Here is a 19,013-nt window from a genome sequence, read left to right as displayed (position 1 = left end):
CCCCCCCCCCTCCCCGCCCAACAGGGAACGCATGGCTGAATGAAGTAGAGGAGAAAAAGCAGGAGACTGCTTTGGAAGCCCAAGCCTGCAGTCTGCTCCCTGGAGCTTTGTTCTGCTCTGCTTAACTGCAGATACTGAGCCCTTGCCTCAGAGTGTCCAGGAGCTACTCATAGGGACCACAGCACCCTGCAGGGTCATGCAGGAAGTGCCTCCTGTGTGAGACCCATTGACTTGCCTCTTTGGTCTCCACCAGGGAGGTTATACAGAGGCTGTGGGGGTCGACTTATGAGGCTGTCAGAGCTCTGAGGGGACTTTGTCCAGGCCATGGTCCCTCTGCCTAGATGCCTCAAGCAGACTGGAAGTCGGGCTTCCAGGCCTATAGAAGTCCCCTACCTACATGGTTGTGGAGCTGAGAGAAGAGATTCAGCCAGGCTTCTGGAGTTTTCTAAGGAAGGAGGAACTCTCCCAGGCTGTGGTAGGAGGTGGAGGTGTATCAGTTTCTCAAGAAGAGCTGGGTCCTGGGGCTTCATCTCCTCTTGCGGAGAAGCTGCAGCTCAGCTGTGCTGGCTGACTCTGCAGACTGGCTTTCCCTGGAGCCTACTGCAAGGGAGTAGAACAGGTCAGGGCAGGTGGCCCCTGAGGCTTTGGAAAAATGGGGCTGGAAGAGGAGGCTGGGAGTGCTTAGAGAAAGAACAGAGATTCTTGAGCACATAGACCTGGATCACATATAATTGACTGTCCTAACTGGAACACTTCTGAGAACGAAAGGGGGCTGTGTTAATTACACCAGGGAAACAGATGCAAACTGGGAATCCGGGGCAAGCAAGAGACCGGTTACCCAACTTACTACCACTTCCTAGCTGTGTGTCTTCAGGCAGGTTATATAACCTTTCTGAAATCTGCTCCTACATAAAAAGGATACCATGATGTGCTGCTTTTCAGGGCTGGCTGCTGGCGTAGACTTGGCTCTCGACCTTTCCTCTGTTCCAGAAGGTCATTTGTCCCTGGAAGTGATCAGGGGAGTCAGCCTCAGCTCTCTGGAATCCAAGGGTCTCCATGGATGCTGGCCAGAGCTGAGGCGTCGAGCCTCCTGATTGATGAGTGTTCCTAGGGGAAGGCCCCAGGTTAGACATTCCTGGTGGCCTGGTCTGTCTCTCGCCTTCCCTTAGGCAATGGCTGTGCAGAGCGTCCTCATCAGCCCAACTGTCACTTGCCTTTGCTTGCCTCCTCTGGGGGTTGCCCACACAGACTGGTGCATTCCTTGGGGTATTTGCTCAGACTGGAGGCCAAGCTAGAGGAAGGAGGCAGCTGCGGTTTCTATGTCAGTTCCAACAGTTCCAAATTAGAATGCTTCCCTAGAGCTGAGTGAAGAGTCTGTTTCTGCCACTTGGGGTTATTAGATTCTGGACAAATCAAAGTCCCCAGGCTCTGGGCCCCAGTCAGGAGGTCGGGAGAACTGTCCTGTCCTTTTATTTTGGAAATAGGGTCTCATGTGGCCCAGGCTGTGGTCAAATTCATGGCATAGCTGAGGATGACCCTGAACTCTTAACCCAGCTAGCCTAGAGCAAAGGTGGCAGCAGCCCTTCCTTCCAGAATGCTAGGTTCGTCTAGACCAGAGCTCTCCTGGTGACCCTGGTTACTTGGTTCTCTGTTCCCTCTTTTCGACCCAACTGGAGTCACGGCTTGCCAGCTCTGGAGGCTTTTTAAGCAAATAGCTCTGAGCTAACTCATTTGACTAGTCTCCCCAGTAAACAGCCAAAGGCTCCTGGGGGTAAGAACTAGGTGGTCCCTCAGCATAGGTACATGCCCACCTCAGTGCTGAGGTCTCAGGACAGTGGTCTGAAGGCTTGAAGTTCCCTTCCAGGAGCTGGACACTGCACACAGGACAAACCAGCAAGCACATCAATATTTAACACATTTTTTTTTTTTTGTAAGCAGAGTCTATTGGCTATTTCCATCCAGGACAGACTAGGTAGGTATTTTTGCTGTTGCTGTCAGGTTTGCTTGTTTTGCTTTCTTTTTTGAGACAGGGTTTCTGTGTAGCGCCAGCCGTCCTGGATCCTGGATCCTGCCGGCCTCAAACTAAGAGATCCACCTGCCCTGCCTCCTGGAGTGCTGGAATTAAAGGCACGTGCACTAGCCTTCCTAAGGGAATGTATCTGTGTCCAGGCTGGTCCTGAACTCCTGGGCTCAGGTGTTCCTTTAGCTCAGCCTCTGGCGTCACTGGGACGTTTGGCTGTGTGACACAACACCCAGCCCTATTGTTGACAATCTGACAGACAAAGAACAGCACCTCATGTTTTAATTTGTACTTTTAATTGGGGAGAGCGAGTCTTTCTCACATAGTTGTGGGCCATTTGAATTTTCTGGGGAGACTCGTCTATCCACAGCCTTTGTTCTGTTGTCTTCTGTGCTGACTTTCTCTTAACGATTTATACTCTTTGAATATTATAGGAATTATTATGTAATATATTTTCTATTTTCTCTATCATTTGATTTTTGTTGAGGCTGTTTCACACAAGAGGTTCTACAGTTTCACAATGTCCCATGCTGCCTTTTCTTTTGGCTCCAGTGTGTCACGTTGCACTCAGAATTTCTCTAGATGATTCAGCCACTGCTTCAGATGCTCTGGGAAACAATGGCCACACTTGCAGTGGCAGCAAAGAAAATGTTTATTTAAAAATAAGAACTATCACACGAGATACATTTAAATATTAATAGAAGTGAAAACTTCAAATGGTGTAACAAGACTAACAGCTTTCTGCTCGCAGATGGTCAGACGCCGACAAACAAGACCTGTGTGCTGAGAGGGGCTGTTAGGAGAAGCATACGCAGGCCTGAGGAATGTTCTATTTACAGGCTGTTAGGAGAATGCATACGCGGGCCTCAGGAACGTTCTATTTACAGGCTTCGGAGGAGCCATGATCCCCAATCTACTTGCTGCTGCTGATGTTGCTTGAGAAGCACACGAGGCCGAGCTGGATCCAGTTACACCAGAGAATTTACTTTTAGAAGACATTTTTCTGCTTGTAGTAAAGCCCCTAAAATGTGGCAAAGAAAAGAAAATTAAAATGCTAAACGAGACCGAGTTAATGGTGTTTGTTAACTTGCTAGGAAAACGAGCATGATTTTCTGTCTTGTGTCTGTCTACATTTTCTGCCTGGAAATCCGGAGGGTAGATAGAGTGAGTTTCCCTTTCTAAAGTGACTCGATTCTATGGGCTGTGACCACTACGGACCCTCTCTCTAGTCACACCTTCTACAACCTACAGCCAGACCTCCAGATCTGTTCTGACAAAAGAGGAAGTGAAGACATCTCTAAAAGACCCCAAATCTCTGGCCATCAGACAAGACACCCTAGAATTAGCGAACTGGCACAGTTTTGTGGGTAGTGGAGATGGGCAGAGCCTCTGGGTGGCCACTTCCTAGGCACAACATGGATCTTGCTCTGTAGGGAGGGACCAAGCTGCCTCATGCATTGGTCTGGCATGTGTCTGGGCCACGTAGCCGGCAGCAGCTACACCCAAAGACCTGCCAAGTCTTCCTGCTCACTGCCTCCTGCACACAGGGAGGAGGGCCCTGCCATAGCCTGAGCTGAATCGGGTGTATCACTTCTTTGCTGACCTGAGCATAGCAACCCTGCCAGTGGGTTTACAGAGACAGTGGGCAGCCCCTTCAGAGGCTCTGCAAACCCACTGAGGTCCACCATCAGTTCCAGAATCCAGGGCAGCTGATGGCATTCCAGGGCACACTGCTGGGACTAGGTAAAGAGTTTTTCAACATTTTAAACCACTTGCTGGAGGGAAGGCATTTCACTGCAGATCTGGCAGAGAAGCAGCCTAAAGTTTCCCTATGCTGACTTCCTGCTGAGAAATGAAGCCCGGAGCAAAAACCTGCTGTTTATGTTGATTTACAGAACGAATCTGCCAACAGCAGCCTCCATTTCAACGGCTCATCCATTTTCCTCCCACTCAGAGAGCTTAGAACACACCTGGCTCATTGTGTCATTCTGGAGAGGTGAGCCCCAGTGGTCTGATGGGGTGAAGGGCTTTGGAAAGGAGCCTCAAGCAGTCTTCCACTGCACAGGTGAGCAGTGTGGGGGCTGGAAACCCTCTCAGGGGTGGGTTGTGAAACCCAGAGTACCAGAGCAGATGCGAAGACGCTGCGGCTAGTGACTAGTTACCAAGCTGGAAGGCACAGACTAATTACACCTGGCATGGAAACTGGTGCTGGCTGTAGGATACTATGATGTTGGCTTTGTTTTCTAGAAGGTGTCACACAGCCCAGATTGGCTTTGAACTCGGTATTTCCTTGAACTCTCATCTTCCTGCCTCCCACCTCCCACGTGCTAGGGTTAGAGGTACGGCCCTTCATGCCTGGTTTGAGTTTTAGTCCTTAAACTAGACTCCAGGAGACACAGCAAAGAGCTTCTTTCTCACAAACAAATGCTGTGAAAATGAAATAAAGGAGCCGGCAGCAGTGAACGTGTTGGCCTCCTTTCTTCTAACAAGCAAAGCCAGATGATAGATCGCCCACACTTTCAGTGTCCACAGACAGGCAGAAGGGAAAGCGCTCAAGCAGTTGTGTCAGCCGGTGTCCAATCCCACCTTCCCACGCAGGCCAGGCCGGTTTCCCCACCCTCAACCCGACGGGGTTGGACCAGAAGCTTTTTAAGGTCTCCTGCTCTGTGAGCAACCAAGGAAACGAGCGTCTCTCCAGGGAGAAGAATAAATGAAGGAAATGAGAAAACGTCCCCACTGAAGAGTATCTGATGGCCACTTGCGCACTTAAAACCACAAAATCAAGCCACCATTTATGAAGGCTATTAATTCTGTACTCTGTCAGAAAGTCTGTTTATGGATTTAACAAGAAAAGACAATTTGGTGACACTGCCTTCTTTTCTCTTCTCCCACTTAACCTTGTTTCTATCACCCAGGAGACTGCAAAAGTCACTGCAGCTTTGCCTCCTCGTGTCTAAGCAAGTCTGTTACAGTACGCAGTTCTGTGGGGCCACCATATCTGAATCAAAGGCAAAGATGCAGGGCAGAAGGTGGAGGACACCTGGCAGAGGCTGGGAGAGGGGCTGGTGGACATGGTCCAATGGGAAGAAACAAACCTCTGCCAAGACCTGGCCACTCTACCTGTTTCTTCCTGTGAAGACATGTTGTAGCTCAAAGCCGAGCAAAGGGAAGGGCGGGGAAGACAGAAGCCACTTACACAGCCCTAAAGAAACCTGGCTTGCCTGGCTTTTGGATTTCCCCATGTGGTATTTTCTCAGCTACCCTGCTAAGGCTAGGTAGGAGCCACCTCTCCAAGTCACTGAAAGCAGGGGGAAGGCTGGGATGTAGCTGGGCTGACCGGCTTGTTTAGCATGCAGGAGGCAATGGGTTTGATCTCATCACTGCATAAACCATGTGTGACGGCCCACGTAGCTAATGTCAGTACGTGGGAGGCGGAGGCAGAAGTTTAAAGTCAGGGTCATTCTCGGTTATAAACCAAATTCAAGGCCAGACTGTGAACAGGAGCCCAGAGAATCCTGCAGTCACAGAGGAAGTATAGCAAACACTGGAAACTTATTTACTCAGTGGGTATGAGTTGTGTTTTGGGTGGAAAAGTACCTTAAGAAGAGCAATTACCTAAAAACAAACAAAAATTCCAAGGTAAGGTCAAAGTTTTAGAAATTTTTGTAAACTCTGAAATAGATTATTTTAAAAATCTGAAGCCATGCTTGTGTTTTGATTTGGGTCTTATCCATCAACCCATTACCTAATCATGGCTAATTTAAATATGTTCTTTATGTGCACCTCTGCTCTCTTCCCCTTTCACTGATGCTGCAGAGGACATCAGAAACCATACCCCTTTGCTTTGAAGCCACCGTTACTAGCTCTCCTCCTCTTGGGCCTTTGGAAGGCTGGCATTTTCTTCCTCTTTCTTTCATTTCTAGTTTGATTTGCAAAGTAGTGAGAAGATACAGGCTCCTCGTCGTCAGCCTCCTCTGGCGTGTTCCTCCTGGTGTGGTTCATGCCTGGGGAGCTGTTCTCAGCTACAAATAGGAAATGCAGACATTTACAGGTGACCCTGGGTTTGGAGCCCAATATTAGCTGCTTTCCTGGTGCTTCCCCGCTGAATGGATTCAACAACTCAGCAGGAATCAAACATTTCTAGTTTTAAAAGCTCAAGTGTAATAAACAGCAAATTAAATCTTAATAAAAGAGAGACAAAATTCATTACTTAAAAAATTTTGTGGTAATATTTAACTCAACTGGAGATGTCAGGTTTAGTTCCCACTCTGCTGCTTGAGGCCTATGTCCATTTCACACTGAACTAAGCTGAGGTGAAGGATGCCACAAGCCTTAGATGATTTTATTCACCATCTTAAACATACTGAGAAAAAAAGTCCAATATAAAAGGGCAACAAGCCGGGCGGTGGTGGCGCACGCCTTTAATCCCAGCACTTGGGAGGCAGAGGCAGGCGGATCTCTGTGAGTTCGAGACCAGCCTGGTTTACAAGAGCTAGTTCCAGGACAGGCTCCAAAACCACAGAGAAACCCTGTCTCGAAAAACCAAAAAAAAAAAAAAAAAAAAAAGGGGCAACAAATCCCTCATCTTTAAGCAATAGTCTCCTAATAATAAACACACCAGAAAATTCAGTACCGTATTTTACTCCTTGCAGACGGATGCCATTTCTTTGCATAACTGTTATGAACACTTCACATATCAGGCTAACAAGCAGGAACCTGACCTGACAAAAACATTTGCAAGGGAGAAAGTAATTTTCATAGATATTTGCATCTTTTTGTTTTGTTTTGTTTTTCTTTTTCTTTTTTTTTTTTTTTGGTTTTTCAAGACAGGGTTTCTCTGTGGCTTTGGAGCCTGTCCTGGAACTAGCTCTGTAGACCAGGCTGGTCTCGAACTCACAGATTGTTTTGTTTTTCAAGACAGAGTTTCTCTGTGTAGCCCTGGCTGTCCTGGAACTCACTCGGTAGACCAGGTTTGTCCTTGAACTCAGAGATCCACCTGCTTCTCTCTGTCTCCTGAGTGAGATCAAAGGCATATACCACCACCGCCCAGCTCTCGTTTTCTTGATTGATGAAGGAGTCCAGCCCACCTTTGGCCAAGCTGTCCTTGGGAAGGTGGTCTTGGGGTGTTGTACAGGAGGGTAGGCTGAGCACGTCAAGTATGGAACAAGCCAGTAAGCAGTGCTCTTTCACAGCCTCTGTTTCAGCTCCTGCCTTGGCTTCCGTTAGTGGACTATGATGTGGATACATAAGCCAAACAAACCCTTCGTTCCCAAGCAAGACGGCAGCCCTACTGAGGGTGCTAACTCACTGTACGGCACAAGCCGCCCCTTCTCTCAGTTCCCCTCAGCCAGCAACTCCTACACCAGTGCTGGGCTTGTGAAGAGGCACCACAGGACAGACCTACTGCAGCCTTGGGAAGCTCCGCTTTGATGTCCTCACTGAGTCAGGCTTGTGTTCCAGTGACATATTCATTTTCCCAAAGCACTTAAGCCCTACTCTTACATGTTATCTTAGACATGCTTGTTAGATAACACGTTCCTTCCTCAGATAAGGACACTGAAGCCACTGAAGCACACGGAGGTTGCTGGTATCCTGCCAAAGATCACACAGTGAGATGACGGTAGATCTGGAATGGGTCCCGGAGTCTGTGACTCCTTGGGCACTTGCCTTACCAGAACAATGTGCAGGACTGAGGGCTCAAAGGTTCCCATCTGTCCTCCATTAGTGGGCTTTTTTTTTCTTTTTGAGACAGGGTGTCTCTGTATAACAGTCCTAGCTGTCCTGGAACTCATTTTGTAGACCAGGCTGGACTTGAACTCACAGATATCCACCTGCCTCTGCCTCCCAAATGCTGGGATTAAAGGCGTGCGCCACTACCGCCTGGCTCCATTAGTGGGTTTAATGACTGGCTTCCCTGGAGACCTAAACACCGTGTCCTCTTGGAGGTGCCTGGCACACCATGAGGGGCTGCTCCTAGAACCTGGATTCCAGTGTGACAGGTGTAGGATGCATTAATCACATAATTAAATTCAGTGAGATACATTGCTTAACACTAAAACAGGCTTTTAGAAAACATGTTTGGCGGGATACTGAACCTGGCAGTGTCCATTCTGAGTATTTCTGTAATACTGGAATCACTTCTGCACCATATTTTTCCAGCTTGTCTTCAGTAACACCATCAATCTGAAGCAAAACCTCAGGATCAGAAGATAAAGATTCTGTGTGTGGACATAAAATTAAGAATTTAAATTACCACTCATAGAAAACCCACTAAATTCAAGTGCATCCACTCATTTGGCTCATATTTGTTAAGACCCAACTATTGCTGGGCACCAGATACATGCATGGGGAGTTTTCTAAAAGGCAAAGTTAGACTGGAAATGTAGCAAACAGGTTAGGGGGCAGGAGCCACCATCCAATTCCAGCAGCAAAGGCATAGACACCAAGGTAGTGAGTTTGGGGGAAGCAGGAGGGTGGGATCTGTGCTGTGTGCTCAGCCTTCAGCACACCCGGCTCTTGCCCACTGCCCCAAAGACTTGTCTAGCTGCAAGACTGCTGTCCCCGCATTTGTTGCGAACACCCACATTCTAGTCCTAGCTCTGATTCTTTCCCTGCAGTGCAGACATGCACATTCCACCTCAAGAGACACACTGCTGCTGCCCCAGTTTGTTCCTCATCTGTCAGTCCCACATAGGGTGAGACAAGTGGAGCCTGGAGTCCTCTGTAGAGACAGCACACACATCTTACGGCTGGGCAAGCCTGGGGTTAAAAGGTCACTCTGGCTGCTGTATATATAGGAAAGGGTAGAAAGGTGTGCGTAGTGCTTCTGAAGGAAGAAGGACGGGGCAAGTCAGATGTGGGGGAAGAGACTAGGAAGGCCTGGATCTGTTCTGGAGGCCAGGAGTGCTGGCTTCGGAGAGTGAGCGGGTGCTAATCCCTAAGTTTTTGACTTGAGCAGAGGATGGATTTCAGATCCTTTCCCATCTGTGATTTTCACCTCATTCCTATGTTTAGAAGAAAAGCGACAGACTGTGGGATAGAGCAGAAGGTTCATGAAGAAGGCTAGGGGGAGATGAAGTGGGAGAGGCAAGCAGATGCAGACCCTTTGACCCTTTGGCAGAACTGTGTTGTATCTAGTGAGCTGTTGTAGTTTAGTGGTTTTGGAAAAAATAAAAGCATACTATGTTCACATCTGGAACTAAAGAGACCAGTTAGGAAACTACATTAATAGCCAAGGAAACTATCCTTTTTCACCGACTCTAACTCACACACTGTTTGTGAAGTCAACAAGTGTCTCATGAACACTGCTGGACAAGCCGCAGCTGTTCTGTGCTCACTCCTGCTTGTGCATGTGAGATCTTATTACAGCTATTAATAATTAACAGTCGGCAGGTCAACAAGCTCCCTGTTATTGGCACCTCAGAGTGAGTTTAATGACATGAAATGTCGTCAGAGAGCCGAGGAGATGGCTCAGACAGTACTGTCCTTGTTGCACAGACACAGGATGGAAGTTTGGTTGCCAGCAGCAATGTAAGAGCTGGGCATATAATTCCAGTGCTGGGAGGCAGAGGCAAGGACATCTGGGGGTCAGCGGACAGCTGGCGCTCCTAATGGTCTAGACCCCTGTTGAAAAAATAAAGGTGGATGGTGCTTGAAGAGAACAGCACACGAGGCTGTCCTCTGGTTACACCTCACTGAGATTCTGTTGACATCTTCTGGTATCATCAGAAAAGTACCTGTACTGGAACAGTGGGGCTCAGGGTTAAATCCCCAGCACAACAGCACTATAAACCAAAACCAAAGCCAGATCCCACAGCCAGGATGGGGAATGTCAGAGGCGGGCAGCTGGACAGGGAAAGGTTTGATGGTGGATGGCAAAGTGACAGAGTGATGATTATGGGGTTTCATGAAGGAAGAGCAAGAAGGGATACAGAGTAGTCAATGACAACTCATTCCCCAGAGACCTTACCACTGAAATTCTGGGTTAAGCTAACTCAGCCCATGCAAATAACTCAGATCAGCAAATATTTCTTAACTAAAGACACAGCAGTGTTATAGATCCAGATTCAAAGAAGCCTAAGACAGTTTCTTTCATGTTTAGATCCTCGCTGCAAACTACTTGGACGGAAATAGCTCAGCGTCATGAAGGAAAGCAAAAAGTAATTGACATCTGGCTTTGTAGATGTAATTATTCACATCCTAACATTCAGCTCTACAGAAAAGTACAAGATTAAAATTATAGCGCATATCTGAACTGTATATATCTTAAATATTTTTACTTCAAGAAAGAGCTTAAGTGGTGTCTCTGGGTTGAAAACCCAGAGATTAGACCAAAAATAATTAAAATAGACCAAGACTTTACAAAGCCCCTTAGCAGCAGCTCATGCTTACAAGCCCAGCACTCAGGAAGCTGGCACCAGGGCATTAGCCATTTGTGGCCACCCTGAACCACACAAGGTCCTGTCTCATCATGGCACAGTGGGGCACACACCTTTAATGCCAGCACATGCACAAGAGGTAGAGGCAAAGGCAGGCAGACCTTTATGAGTTCAAGGCCAGTTTGGTCTACACAGTGAGATCCAGGCCAATCAGGGTGACATGGTGAAACCCTGTCTCAACAGCAACAGATTAATGAAAAGACCCTGTCTCAGAAACAACAGTGTCCTTCAGTGAGAACTTCTGGCCACTGATCTGGGCCAGAAGAGCAAGGCACACAGGCACTTACCTGCAAGCTTCTTAAGTGTAGCTGTATTAAAAATATTGAAGTAATGAACACCAAAGACTTTCCCCAGCAATTTGCAGACCTCTGTAAGTTCTCCAAGACATTTCTTAACTACCTCTTCTCTTTGGGATACTTTGGCCACTAGAGCTTTTTGTTTTTTTATACTGCTGGAATTTTCTGTTTCCATGAAGTCCACCTTAGTGAGAAAGAAAGTAATCAGAGGAACAGGCAGAAGCACACTTGTTCCCAAGGAATGACAATCTTTCCGTGTTTGACTTTTTTTTTTAAATTTATTTAAGAATTCTATTTACTAATATTGTCTGTGTGGGCATGAGTGTGCACATATGCATGTCACGGTGACTGTGTAGAGGTCACAGGACATTCTGGAGTCAGTTCTTTCCTTCTACCTGGGTTCTGGGGATCAAATTCAGGTTGCCAGGCTTGAGTGGCAATACCTTTGCCTGTTGAGCCACATTGCCTACCCTTGTATTTCTTTTCTGTTGAAAGGTATAAAACCCCCTTGGGAACAAGGACTGTACATTTTCCATCTTTCTATTTCCAGGGCCTGGCACATACACAAGAGTACCTTTTGATAAATGTGTACTTAATTTTTCTTTAATTGTGTGCATGTGTATGCTCATGCACTCACATATGCATGCACGCTATGGTATGTTTGTAAAAGACAAGTTACAAGAATCCGCTCTCGTCTTTGTTCATGTTGGTCTCAGAGATTTAACTAATGTCATGAAGCCAGGTAGCAAGTCCCCTGACCTACTTGCTAGCCCATAAATGCTTATTTAATGAATATAGGAAGATTTATTAGCTTTAATATCAAATTCATTTTGACAAATATCATATTAATTGGTTCAATTTCAAGATCTCTTTCCAATTAGATCATAATATGCTCCTAAGGGAAGAACATCAAACTTTAAAGTCGTGATATAATCTGGCACATTCACTGTGAGATAGCAAAATGATCATTTAAAATACCTTACCTTTAAGTGGCCATTTAGCACATCTTGGGCTCTAGTTCCTAGCATCACATAGGCAACTGGTTGGTCATTGGCATTGATATATAAGTCTTCATCCAAAATTTTGTCTAGTATCAGCTTTTTAAAAAGTCTTTCAGCATTGTGTCGTGAATAAGAAGATCCCTTTCCAAATATTCCTGACTGAATCTTTGCACTCTTACTTCCTAGAAGGTTAAAAAATTTAGATGAGTAAGTATAGCTGTATCATTATTCATACAGAAGATGCTAAAAAGTCACTCAAGGACATCTTTGGACAAACAGGAGGGATCATCTGTTCCACAGGAAACCCCACAGCACAAACAGACCTCATTTCTGAGTTAGGAGCGTATCTGAGGAGAATTCCAAGGTTCCTGTAGTTGCATGTACTTTCTCTCAGTGACAGGGAAGGAGCCAGCACCTTGTGCACACTGAGCTTGTACTCTACCCCAGCCCCTGGCTGCTCCTACTTCTCCTTGTTTTAAAACATGTTGACCAAACCACAGCAAAATTTAGCTTGTTATTTCAAAACGTTGCATTCACAGTTTATAAAATTGCATTAGAAAAATAGAGCAAAGAATAAAGAATTTATGTATGTGCTAGTAGCTTTATACCACTCTGTTATACTTTATATTTCTGTGCATTGTTGATAGAGTTACACAACATTTTTGTTGTTTGTTTTTTGAGACAGGGTTTAGATAGCCCAGGCTGTCCTCAAAGCTCTGAACTTCTGATCCTCCTATTCTAAGCACCTTCCAAGCACTTAGAATTACAGGTATGTGCCCTCATACCCAGCCTACCAATCTTAACAAGTATTTTTTAAGTATTTATTCGTTGTGTACACACACGTGCCACAGCTTATGCTGCAGAAGCTGAGGACAATCTTGCAGGAGTTGTTTCTCTCTCAGTCGGGCTGAACTCAGGCTGTCATGCTGGGCAGCAGGCATCTGTAACTGCTGAGCCATCTTGCTGGCCATCGACCTTTGCTCTCCAGTGCTGGGGCTAGAACTCTACCAGAGAGCCTTTGAATTGGTTTTCTAAATACCATCTCTGGTCTTACTTATTTAAATATCTATTCGATTATAAAGTAGATACTTAAATCTGCATATTTTGTTACACTCTGATAAAGCATACACAAATTCTAAAACCAAAATGTAGCATTTCACTAGATCTCAAAAGAGGTGAAGCTGGAAGTGCCTGCATTGCCCCGGTCACCTGAGAACAGCAGTGATCTCATCACATTAACACAATTTTAAATGTTAAGCTAAAAATTATACTTTTTTTTTTAAAGACAGGGTATGTTGAAAAAAGTCATTCTCTTTTTCTCGCTGGGCTGTGGTGGCACGTGGCTTTAATCCCAGGACTCCGGAAGCAGGGAAGCAGAGGTAGAGGAATGTCTGTAAATTCAAGGCCAGTCTGGTCTACAAAGTGAGTTCCAGGACAGTCAGAGAAACCCTGTTTCAGAAAACAAAAACTAATTGCTTCTTTTAAAGACACGATCTCATTATGTAGTTCTTACAGGCCTGAAAGTTTCTATACAGAGCAGGATGGCCTCAAACTCATAGAGACCTGTTTGCTTCTGTGTCTCTAGTGCTGGAGGCATGCACCACCACCAACAGGTTCAAAAAACTTTTTGAGACAGTCTGCTACACAACCTTGGTTGGCTTGAAATTCAATATATAAACAAGATTAGCTTTGAAATTGTGGTATCTTTCTGTCTGTCTCACAGTGCTGGGATTACAGGCATGCTTCACTGTGCCTGGGCTCACAATCTTATCACAACTCTCCTTTTTAAAAGCCTGTAACATGGATGACTGATAACCAGAATGAGCAGCTACTTTGGAAGACTAACTTTATGAGGGTCAAATAATTACATCATTTGAAATTTCAGATGGTTTTCCCTAACATTCTAGAACAGGACCACTGCTCTGCTAACAGGCTTTTATAAAGATGTAGTTACTCCACCGCTAAGATTAACATAAGAAAGCTCAAGGATGGAGACAAATTTTTATTTATTTATTTCAGATATAGGTTTTTGCTATGTAATCTTAGCTGGACTCAAAATTTATGACAATTCTTCTGCCTCTGCATCCCAAGTGACAGAATGTCAGGTGTGTACCACACGTGCACACGTAAGAGCTGGTGGGAAGCTGAAGAATGTGTGACAAAAAATTTTTACTCTCTAACCCAGTAATTTTTTTAATCACATGATTTCTCTGTTTAGCCCAGGCTGTCCTGGAACTTCTTACATAGACTAGAATGGCCACAAACTCAGAGATTTGCTTCCCTCTGACTAGTAACTGAGTGCTGGGATTAAAGGAGTGTGCCACTACCTCCTTGCTGCTGATCTTTTATAAATCTACAGGAAAAGTCTAACAGAGATGTGGTCAAAGATTTGTTTGAAAGACTATTTTACCATTATATTTTTATAACAGAAACTATGTCCTGAAATGAAACTACTTAAATTAGGAGACTGACTGTATCTTATCATATACAAATGATATAAATTACATGGGCAATATGGTAAGGGAGGGAAGGACAGAGAGAAGGATGAGGATGGACAGGCAAGTCACAATCTTACTCTACCCTTGCTCTTCTTAACCTCCCTTTCCATCACCTTTAATTTGTATGTCATGTGGGGTGAAGCCCAGCGCCTGGAGCATGCTAGACAAATGCTCTACAACTCAACTACACCTCCAGTCGGGCCATCACTGGCTTGTCAGTTTGAGTGCTTCTGCGGTCACCTGCACACAGAATACAAACCCTAGCAGTCCTTCCACCACGGGAGTTACCACCTGACATCTAATGACTAACACAGTCCATGCTATGAATATACTCCTGCTCATTTATTGACTGTTTTTGTACCTGCAGACGGGATTCTTGGCCACCTTCCTTCCTATTGTATGTATGTAGTATGACCACTGGAAGCAGTGCCTTACTTCTTTTATTCTTACTGTTCATTTACTTAATTATTCAGAGACAAGGTCTTACTGTAGCCCTGGCTGGCCCTGAACGTGGAGGTCCTTTCTGGGTGCTCAGGTCAGGGCCTCTTGCATTCCACTAATACGCACTCACTTCTGTATCTCCGGGGTTGCTGACAACCACCTAATTCCAGTCTGGTTTTAGCACCTGTTTTATCTTTCTAACACATTCAAGATTGTCTCTGGCCGGGCAGTGGTGGCACACGCCTTTAATCATAGCACTCAAGAGGCAGAGGCAGGCAGATCTCTGTGAGTTCGAAGCTAGCCTGGTCTATGAAGCAAGTTCCGGGCAGCCAACAGATGAGTGTATGTATATGGGCAGCAGAGGTTAAAGTTAAGCCTCTGTCTGAAGTTCTCCATCTTGACTAGACTGCTGGCAAGCTCCTGGGAGTTTCCTGTCACTCACTAGGGTTATAGACAGTATTGTGAGGCCAGGTGCTTACATGGGTGGCGGGAAGAAGATAATTCCTGCGGTAAGTACTGTATCCATTGAGCTGCCTCCTCAACCCAAGTCTGGATTCCTTCCTTCCTTCCTTCCTTCCTTCCTTCCTTCCTTCCTTCCTTCCTTCCTTCCTTCCTTCCTTCCTTCCTTCCTTCCTTCCTTCTTTCCTTTTCCTTCCTTTCCTGAGACAGTTTCCCTGTGTCAATGTGCTAGGATTAAAGGTGGGCACGACCACGCATGGCCAGTCTGGATTTCTTTATGTAGGTTCTAGGGATCAGACTCAGTCTTTGTGTTTGAAAACTCACCTTAGTGACTTTTTAATACACTTGTAATCACTCCTTTAGATTTCTAATTTTAACTGATATAATTCAAACAATACAGCAGAGGACTTACCCAAGAAAATGTCGACCAGCATGTTCAGAGTAAATCTTCCAGAAGGACCTACAGTTCTAGCTCCTGGTGATGAACTGTGTTCTCGAACAAATCTTACGATATTTTTCACATCATCAGTCACATCTTTTGTTTTATAATCCTATGAATAAAAAATTACCTTCTGCTATAATTAAGACAAGGAGACCCAGTTACTAGACCTTAATATCAATTGTGGTAAAACAATTTATTTTCACACTAAAATGAAGATTAAAAACTAAGACGTTTTAGGGACTGGAGAGATGGCTCAGTGGTTAAGAGCTTTGGCTGCTCTTCCAGAGGATGTGGATTCAACTCCCAGCACCCACATGGGAACTCACAACTGTAGCTCCAGGGTATCTGATATCCTTATACATCATTCATGCAGGCAAAACACCATTGCACATGAAATAAAAAATAAATAAATCATTAAAAAAAAACCTAAGAAGTTTCAAATGTTCGTTCTTAAATTCTAGAATAATTAGGCCTCTACTGTGGCCATGTTATTGCTGCTTCAGACATATATCTTGTCTTTCAACTACCTACCATTCTTGAGTAGAAAAAACAGGTCCTTCATCCTTCACAATTCTTGGAACAGTGCTCTGTGCCTTATGAGACGACAGACTTTAGGAGGAAAAGCACTGTCCATAAGTGCAATTCACAAATTCTCTAACCTTTCTAATCTCTTGTCAGTCTTTGGTGATATATTCTTTTCCTGAAATTATGTAGACCGGGCTATCATTGAACAGATACACCTCCAGAGTGGTGGATTAGCTACGCGGGCCACTAAACATGATGATCCCTCTTAGTTCCTCTTCTCATTTCCACAGGGTTTCCACCCTTTAACATCCTCATGAGTAAAGGACCCTTCTGTCTTCTTCTACCCTAGTCCTCCATACTGGCCTGCACCCCAAGTTCCTAGAACAGCTGCCACAGGGTGGGTACAGCGTGGGCAAGTGACAGCAGCATTTCTAGGGTGCGGTGGGCGGAAAGGGCAGCAGACCTAGATTCTGTCCGCCCTGCACATTTCTGTGTCACCACTTACTGTGCTGTATCACGTGTCTGCCCCTTTAGTGGGTGTTCCTAGCCCACTGCAAGTGTGCAAAACCTGGAAATAGTGAGGCATCACAAACATTACAACAGGAAACTATAAGCCAGGTGTGGTGGCGGAGTGTCTGTTATATCAAGACGTGGGAGTCTGAGGCATAAGGCTTGCTGCAAATTTGAGGTCAGCCTGGGCTACTAGTCTAGGCTGATTTCTGTTGCTGTGATAAAACATTCTAACCAAACCTAACTTAGCGGGAAAAAGATTTATTCCAATTTACAGGTATGCCTATGAGAGAATTTGGGGCAGGAACTTGGAGCAGAAATCATGGAAGAACATTGCTTGCTGGCTGGCTCACGCTTAGTTAGCTCTCCTGCCCAGGGAATGGTGCTGCCCACAGTAGGCATCACAGGCTAATCTGATCCTAGCAATCAATCCCTCAATTGAGACTTCCTTCACAGCTGACTATAGATTGTGCCAAGTTGACAGTTAAAGCAATCTAGGACAACTATAAAGATCTTGTCTTTTAAAGTATAAAATAAAAAGGGTGGAGGCTTGGGAATATAGTTCTTGGGTAGAGCACTTACTGAGTTTTGAGACATGATCTTACTATGTAGCTCAGGTTGGCCTTACACTCTCTCTTGTTCCTGTCTCAGTTTCTAAACTGCTGGGATTGTATCATCACGTTCTTTTCATTGTTTTCACAGTTAAACAAGTAATTTTCAAACATAATACTATTGTCACTACTGTTTTAAGAATGAGATCTCTAAATATGTTATAGTTGAATTTAAAATACCCTGCTTGTCCATGTTGGATTATTTTGATGCTTACCTTTTTGTTTTTTGTTACTTTTTGAAACGAGGTTTTAGGAAGCCCAGGCTGGCACAGACAGATTATGTAGTAAGGACACCTTGGATTCCTGACATTTCTGATACTGCCTCCTAAGGACTTGTTCCACTATGCCTGGCCCACGTTACTATTTATTTACTTATCTTTGGAGACTGGGTTTCACAAAGTAGCCTTGGTTGTCCTGGAGTTCACTGTGTAGACCAAACTGGCTCAAACTCAGAGCGATCTGCTTACCTTGTTCCACCACCACACCTGACCTATTTTTTTTTTAAGCTAAAAAAAAAGTCAGCAATTTTCTTAATTATTAAGGTTTTGTTTTGTTTTTTGTTTCTCTGTTGCAGCCCTTGCTGTCTTAGAACTCACTCTGTAGACCAAGCTATTCATGAACTAAGAGATCTGTTTGCCTCTACGTCCTGAGTGGTGGGATTAAAAGTGTTGTGATACCACCACTCGGCAAGTATTAAGTAATTTTAAATGACATATTTTACCTTTGTTTTACAGCAGTTGTCACAAGAAACATCTGGGTATTTCTTACAAAAATCAGGGTTAAATCCTTTCTCACCAAAGTAAGTCAAAAGCTGTATTCTTCTGCATTCTGCTATATTTTCACAGTAATGGACCATGCTATATAAATTATTGAAGTGAGTCTCCTTCGTATGAGAGTTTCCATCTTTTTCCACTAAAAGAGATGAAGAACAGAACAAAACTTTTTTTTCCAGTTTCTTTCAAGACATGGTTTCTCTGTGTAGCCCAGGCTGTCCCAGAGCTCATTCTGTAGACCAGGGTAGCCTCAAACTCAGAGATCTGCTTGCCTCTGCCTCTGAATGTTGAAATTAAAGGTGTGCGTCACCACTGTCTGGCCCAATGTAAAAGTTTTATAGTGGAAAACCAAAGAATATAAAAGTAATATTTTTTTATTGACTCATATAACTTACTTTTTGTTTGGTTTTGGAGATAAGGTCTTGCTATGGCTAGATGAGCTTTAAATATCCCTGCTAAATCAGTTTTCTGTAGGACAGCAGACACGAGCCACTGTGCTCTGCTAGATTCAGATACGAAATAAGAAAAAGACCATTATCAACACAGTGCCAACGACATCCTTCTATACTGCAGCTCACTGGATGCTGAAGTTCACGTCTCATGGTTTTAATTTTATGGGAATGTTGGATTTCTTCTTCCTCTTCTTGAGGCAAAGTCTCATACTATACCCCAAGATGGCCTTGAAACTGAAATTCTCCTGTCTCAGCCTCCAAAATACTGAGATTACTGGCATAAGCTATTTCACCCTATACTGTTTAATTTTCCTTTTTTAAAACTGAATTTTCTTTACATCTTTATCATCCCCAATGACAGATTTGTTTTACACTTTCTCTCTAGGTAGATATGTGCCGAGCTGCGTATCTAGAGGAAGCAGGCAGTCCCATAGCTGAACTCCTAGTGAAACTAGGGCTTCTAAAACTGTGGTCAAGAATCCAAAGGTCTCTAGGGAGCTCAGAGACAGGATGTCCTAAATTTAAGGGAAATAGCAATAACTACATC

The 19,013-nt window shown here is 44.7% G+C and overlaps 1 protein-coding gene across 2 annotated transcripts in view; it reads right to left on the bottom strand.

Moving 5' to 3' along the window:
• Positions 1-75: 75 nt before the first annotated feature.
• Blm (BLM RecQ like helicase) overlaps positions 76-19,013 on the bottom strand; it is a 75,948-nt gene continuing 57,010 nt past the window's right edge. For both annotated transcript variants that reach the window (XM_050154096.1, XM_050154097.1), the window contains 7 exons: positions 17,963-18,153; positions 15,566-15,704; positions 11,738-11,937; positions 10,746-10,938; positions 8,116-8,238; positions 5,856-6,042; positions 76-3,041 (listed from right to left, as the gene is read on the bottom strand). In XM_050154096.1, coding sequence (XP_050010053.1) covers positions 2,864-3,041; positions 5,856-6,042; positions 8,116-8,238; positions 10,746-10,938; positions 11,738-11,937; positions 15,566-15,704; positions 17,963-18,153 — 1,211 coding nt within the window. In that variant the 3' untranslated portion in view covers positions 76-2,863. The remainder of the gene's footprint in view (positions 3,042-5,855; positions 6,043-8,115; positions 8,239-10,745; positions 10,939-11,737; positions 11,938-15,565; positions 15,705-17,962; positions 18,154-19,013) is intronic.

Source organism: Alexandromys fortis, unplaced genomic scaffold (assembly GCF_014885135.2).
Source record: "Alexandromys fortis isolate MF-2015 unplaced genomic scaffold, M_Fortis_MF-2015_v1.1 scaffold_86, whole genome shotgun sequence".
Taxonomy (NCBI): domain Eukaryota; kingdom Metazoa; phylum Chordata; class Mammalia; order Rodentia; family Cricetidae; genus Alexandromys; species Alexandromys fortis.
This window is presented reverse-complemented; position numbering and strand designations above follow the sequence as displayed.